Source organism: Geospiza fortis, unplaced genomic scaffold (assembly GCF_000277835.1).
Source record: "Geospiza fortis unplaced genomic scaffold, GeoFor_1.0 scaffold11, whole genome shotgun sequence".
NCBI lineage: Eukaryota > Metazoa > Chordata > Aves > Passeriformes > Thraupidae > Geospiza > Geospiza fortis.
This window is the reverse complement of record NW_005054304.1, coordinates 10,863,708-10,870,276: the sequence shown is the minus strand read 5'-3', so window position 1 is coordinate 10,870,276 and position 6,569 is coordinate 10,863,708. Positions and strand designations below refer to the sequence as shown.

Below are 6,569 nucleotides of genomic sequence, written 5' to 3'. Positions count from 1 at the left end.
TGAGGCTGGAAGAGATTTGGTTGGGGCTGGGTACAGGGTAAGATGAGCTTTGTCCTAGAGACAGCCTAGGGAGGAAGGTAAAGCGATGAAAAAAGGGAGGGTGACTGAAGAGCCGTGGCAAGGGTTTTGCCTACAAATCAGACATCTGTTTTACCAACCAGCAATCTCCTCTGTGTGAGAAATCACCATCTAAGTATTTCTGAAGTGGGAAAATGGAAATAGGCATGAAGGCTCAAGCAGACAGACCAGTCTTATTGCCCTCCTCTGATTTAAGATTTAGTGGATATTAGCCCTGTCTTTAAAGTGCATAATGGTGCACTAATTTTATGACTCATTTTTCAGAAATGATGTTTTCAGTACAGTTATCAGTACTGCAGTTTGGAAGTCAGCCTGAGGTTGGAAACCTGGGAATTGCTGGGAGCTGGAGCCCTGTGGTGTACATGCTCAATGGGGTGCAATGCTGCTTTCAAAATATGACAGCTCATGTAATTGAAGACGCTGCCTTGCAGACTTAACTTTGAATTGCAAATGCCATCTTCTGGTTTAGAAGACGCATCTTCCTCGCTTAAAAGCTGCTCTGCCAGTTCAGGTTTAAGTGTAGGTGTGAGGTGAGGGGAGATGCTCAAACCAAATGTGAATTCAGACTGCAGACTATGGGAGCAAACTGGAATTGCTGGCCCTACAAGTATCTCTCAAGGGCAACTGTGGATATTCCTTGCCAAGCCCTCCCCTCTGTTTTCGCTATATGAAATGACGTGCTGTTTTCTGAAAGTGAGAAGAGAAGCAGAAGAGGAAAGGAGAAGAGGGAAGCAGCATTTGTAGGGTTTCATGCCCTGTGATGGGGCAGCCTGTTGTGCTATTGCTGCACAGGCTGAGCAGTACTTTGAAGTGTGATTTCTTTTCTGTTTTTCCTGGGATGCACAGCAATAGCCACTAGACAGAAGGAGATATTTTTTTATGTTCTTTAACAGTAGAGGAATTTATTGCAAGTGCATTTAAAAATAGAGGAGTCCAAGGACCATCTGTCTTGAGTCTTTTAGTGGAAGTGGGGACAGCTCGCAGCGGCTGCTTGATTGATGGGTCCAGAGAGTTTTGTGTGGACCTGTGGCTGCAGCCCACTCACAGCTGGCCTGCCTCTGTAAAGAAAGTCACTGATCAAGCCAGCTGTGACCTGGTGCCTCTGCTTTGGGTAGGTCTGTTCGGCACCCATGCAGGCAAACTCAGAAGAATTGAGCCCTTGCTGGTCATCCCATATTGCCTTTGAGAGCAGACCCTATCTCCCAGAAAGGTATCAAGAGGTGTTTCTGGTGCTGTTGGGTGTCTAAGCTGTAGATGGACTGCTTTGAGGAGATGACATGTTGATGACTGGGAGATCTGCCTTGCTGGGGCCAGTCATGTGTGGAATGGAGCCAGGAGGAAACTTGATTTGCTCTGAGCAAGCTGTTGGGGAGTGTTCCCCAGGGCTGGGCACATCTCAGCAACTGGCTTTCCCCTCTCACTGTGCTGACCTGTGTCTTGCCCTGAACTGCATTCTGCAAGGGTGCCAGCAGTGAGGAGCTGCCAACTTGGCACTTGAACAGTGGAGCTGACGCAACTCATTTCACAGAGGGATACCAGGCGTTGTGAGAGCCCCCCGCTGCTAGTGACTCAATACAGAGCTGATATTGCTTCCAATATGGAAGAGCTAACAGCTGGGAGCTGGGATTTGCATGCTCAGCAGAGTATAGCATAGCCAAGGGTCCTGATAGGATGCAGCAGCACTCCCATGGCAGTTGTGGCAAATGCACCCAGGGAGAGAGGCATTAGGGAATCTTCATCTAGATGCTATGAATGCATAAGGAGGTCTTGAGGCTGTGTGCAGTGATTCAAAGCAGAGACTGGAAAGATGGCAGATATTATGTGTGTGGGGAACAGCATGTCTGTAAGCTGTACTCAGGACACTCACTGTGGTTACATGTATAGGACCTGCTTCCATTGCAGGACCAGTAAGCCCTCTTGCAGTGCTTGCCTGCATCACTCATGGATGCTTACCTGGTGAGGGGGAGAGGAAGGGCATACTAAAAGCAAAAATTGCCTTGCTGATGCTTAAAAATTTTCACTGTTTTCCTTTATTCACAGGAGAACTGCTGAGCCAGCCGAGACCAGAGGGACTGACGGAGATCATCTGTCCCAAGAACGGCAGCGAGCGAGTTAATGTTGCCTTGGTTTACCCCCCCACTCCTACTGTGATCAGCCCTTGTTCCAAGTGAGACCAGAAAGCAGACCTATTCCCCTGTCAGTAGACACCAGAAAGCCTACGTAAAACATGCCCTCACTAAGCACTTCTTTTGGAAGGTAGCAGCCCCACAGCCTGGGGACTGTTCTAATTATTTGTGGCTATAGACAGCCCACTCAGAGGATAAGAAGTACAGTGAAGTGGGCTGAGGTGTTCTCTGAGCTGTGTTGTGGCAGATGCAAGATCAGGAGATAATGCACTCATAGGTGGGTTTTGGTAGGATGGGAGCTCAGGAGATTTCTGTACACCCCTTTCCCAAGCAGGACCACTCTCACAGCCAGGTCAGGTTCCTTGGGACCTTGTAGAGGTGAGGGTGTCATCCTGGGATGACAAGGATGGAGGTGCTACCACCCCCCCAGACTTTATTCTGGGACAGAACTTCTTTCCTTTTGTTCCATGTGAGTCTCCCTTATTATTTTATTTTATTAACTTGATTTTCATTGCATAAGGTGCATTACTGGCTTGTGTTCAACATGTTTTCCACCAGATCCCAAGCCAGAAGGACTCCAGGCTGTGGTGGTGCATGGGGTTGTCCTGTTGTAGGAGTAGAGTTATACACTTGTCCTTGTTGAATTTTACAGCACTGTTGTTGATTCAGTCCTCCAACTTTGTGAGGTCCCCCTGGACAGGAGCCCTACCTTCTTGTGTATTTATAGCCTATATGTACTTCACAGAGTGGGGATGTGCTTGGAAAAGAGAGCTGTGTTGTGATGCAAAAAAATGTGGAACACTCACAAAAGCAGCCAATGCCTTTTGATGCATGGGTTTTCCAGAAAAACAGAAATTCAGTCAGGGTCTGTCTAATTGGAGTGGCACAAGGGAATTTGGTAGGGAGCTTAGAGGAGCAGCTGAGTGTCTTGCTGGTGTCTGCTGCTGTGCTGTATGTGAATGCCTGTTACTTTCACTTCAGTGTCTTGACAGTAGCTTTAGATGCTGTTCTCTCTGTTCAGTACCCTCCCATTCCAAAATACCACTCCTGGTAGAGAATAGCTAGAGTGATGGGTGGTTGTTGAGCTGTGTGTGAAGTGAGGTTGAAGTGCCCACCTGGGGCAGGAAACAGAGATGCTCTGATACTGAGCCACAGGTCATTACTGCCTGTTCATCTGGTTCCCCTGTGTGTGTGTACTTGGCACAGCACATTTCTAACCTGCAGGTGCCATTTTTATTGTACTGCGCTGTCAGGCTATGCCTCCAATCCTCCTTGTCCTCTAGCCTGCCTTCCATAACGTCTGTTAACTGTGTCCCAGTTTCACAGTCACTCTGCTGGCAGGAAACTTGTGTTCTCAAAAAGGCCTGTGTTACTTTTTCTTCACTTCACGCTCCCTATTTAGAAGCCTAGAGAAAATCATGTGTCTTATGTTATTCATCACAAGCACTATGAACCCTCCTATATTACTTTTTCTTTATCCTTTTCTCTTCCAGATAAACCATCAGTGCTGGTGCCAAAGGTTTTCCACCGGGCAGAACATGGCCGATGATCTGCAGTGCTCCCATCTTTCCAGTTGTGGAGTTGATTCTGATGGGGATCAATGGGACTTTGGACTTTGGACCCTGAAAGAAATGCTGTGGGGCAGGGGCAGCTCCCAGGTGGGGGCCTCATGGCTGGAGTGGATGAAGTCATCTGGAGGTTGGGGATGACAAGGCATGATTGCTGCAGATGGCAGGGCCGCTGGCCGGAGGGAAAACACCGGGGATAGGTTTCTGTGGACCCACTGAATGCGTGTTGAAAACCCATTTGGATCTCATGATGAATGTAAAAATGTTCTTGGTATACCATTTAATTCAGACCTGCTTGGAGGAAAGTCTCTTGAAATGAGCTGTAGCGGGATTCCCTGGATTTGTTCCTGGACAAGTGAGTTTTGTGGCAGTTGGCCAAAGCTTTGCTGGTGAATGGGTTGGTACTGCGAAGCCTTTAAAATTGCTCCACCACAAAACAGTTGGCTGCGTCCCATGCAGCAATCTTGAGTGGAGGCTGGCAGAGAAGCAGGCTGGGAAATGTTTCCTGCCCTGTGTGTTCACATATGTTGTGCCATGAAGTGGTGAGGACGTGCTGTGATCATGCAGAGACAAAATCAGGGCAGTCAGTGTGCCTCTGGCACATGCTATTTCTTATCCCTAGTGTAACCATTATCCCTGAACAGCTGCTGGTCTGCCATGACAGGTACTGCTGCACTGCCATTGTGGTACTCTCTGTGCGTTGTGTCCACTGGAGCACTAAAAATCTAGATCTTGGTCGTCCTCCTAGGAAAGCCACCCAGGCATCTTTGTGCAGAGATCTGGTAGAAGCAGTATGTGGCCGTGCGGTACAAACTGATCCTGATCCCCCTGGCAGCCATGCTTCATGAGCAGCCATCTTCCCTCTCCAGATGTGGGAAAGGTCGGGCTGAGCACTGGTACCAAAGTTCAGGTTTCTCCCCCAGCTGTGTGGCTTTGAGAACTTCTTAGATGTTGCTGTTAGTTTATGCCCTGCAGCTGAGCCCTGGTAACTCTACTGAGTCCTGCTCCATGCAAATATTTATTGAATGTAAATCAATAGGAGGCAGGCATTTCCAGAGCCAGGATCCTTTCATCAGATGCTGGGGGAGGTCTGAGAGATGAGGGACTTAAAATACTTGTGTTAATGTACAGCTTTTAACTCTTTGGGCTGTGATGGCAGACCTGGGATGGGTGATATAGGCAGTGCCCACCAGGATGTGAGCTGGCCAGGCCTGCAACCATTGCAAGAGAGTGATGTGTCCTGTTGGGACCTGCTGCAGTTGCACAGATGATATTCCCCTGGTTTCTATCCTTCAAATGCCAGCCTTATGTGCAAGGCTGTAAATCTTCCCATTGGCAAGAACTTAAGGCTGGGAAATCAGGACAGAATCCACTCCAGCAGGAGATCCAGAGGCCAGGTAGAAGAAATCAAGCCATGTACCTTATTTCAGGGGGAAAAGCTGCCAAATAAAAGCAGGCAGTTCAGTCAGCTTCCTGTCTCTTCAGGGTATCATTCCAGCTTGGGAGGATAGCTTGGGCTCAGATTTCATGTGTTGACCTGCTACCTCTGGTAATGAACTTTACGTCAGTGAGAATCATTAATTGATTGTGCTTCTGTGTTGCTGTGCATAAACTGGAGACTCAAATTTGTCTGTGGTGGCTGGAGAAGGTAAAAGGGAGGTGACATCTTTGGTGCTCAGGAATAATGCTGGGAAACTCCTTTGTCCTGAGTCTTGCTGCCCATGAACCATGCCTGTTACAGGCAGAACTTGTGTTAGAGCATTCCCTACTGTCACCTCCTGTGCTGGGCGGCCTTCTCCTCCTGTTTTGCTGCTACTCACCTCTCTTTCCATTCTCCGTAGGAAGAAACTAGCGATTTGTTGCTGTGAAGTTGCGTGGAAACCACATTGTAAAGAAACCACAAACTGGAATCCTTTTCCAGCCGGAGGCCTGTTTCCCAGTGTGCCCATCTGGTCTGGGATGCGTGAGCATTGAAGGAATGAGAGGACAGAGCAGACTGCAAGAGGACTTACAGCCTGCTCCTTGGGACCGCAGCCCTCCTGCCGGGGTGTGCTGCCTCTGTGGGAGCATTCCCTGGCCTTTGCAGGCACTCAGGCTGCTGCTGTGCACTGAAGCTGTAATGCCGGGAGTGTGGCAGTATGGAGATCAATCTAGTTGGGTCTATTTAATACAAAACGGGATTGCTCATCCACCCACTTTTTAGTAACTGGTGTAACTGTGTTTTCATCCAAATTTTTTTAATATGCAAAAGCCATTTAATTTTCTATGCAGTTCAGAAACATCTCGCCTTTGCAGTTGCCAGGTGGGAGATCCATGCAGGAGAACCAAACCAAGCGGCTCATAGTACTTTTGATTTTGCTGTCACTGTTTTTAAGGATGCACACTGGGATCCTCATACAGCGTCCCTTTGCTGAGCTCCTGCCTCAGACCTCACTTAATATCCCTCAGCCCCAGGGATGAGGGCCCTGTATTTTTGAAGCATCTGTCATTTTTCATCAATCAGTCCACAAGGAAAGAGGGTTTGAATGCAGTGCCCTAACAGCAGGTATCTGAGTTCAGAGTATGTATTATGTTCCAGTTCTTGTCCCTGATCAGAGAGCTACCAAACTGTTAGAAATGACTAAGGCCTCCGTGGAGCACTGTGCAGCCTTTACTGAAGATGTATTATAAAGAGGTCAGAAAGGACTGGGACATCAGCCCTGTGGAGCTGACAATGAGTTTAACTTCTTTGGAATAGGAGGAGAATCTCCTGGCAATCTCCTAGACACCTCCTTCACCCAAGACGATTGTACTGGTT

General features: G+C 48.2%; 1 protein-coding gene across 1 annotated transcript in view; it reads left to right on the top strand.

Moving 5' to 3' along the window:
* MFHAS1 (malignant fibrous histiocytoma amplified sequence 1) overlaps nt 1-6,569 on the top strand; it is a gene marked incomplete at its 5' end in the record, with an annotated part of 33,094 nt that extends 26,525 nt beyond the window's left edge. Inside the window, 3 exons of the mRNA XM_031066486.1 lie at nt 2,119-2,245; nt 3,698-4,127; nt 5,614-6,569. Of these exons, the coding sequence (XP_030922346.1) occupies nt 2,119-2,245; nt 3,698-3,701 (131 nt within the window). The remainder of the gene's footprint in view (nt 1-2,118; nt 2,246-3,697; nt 4,128-5,613) is intronic.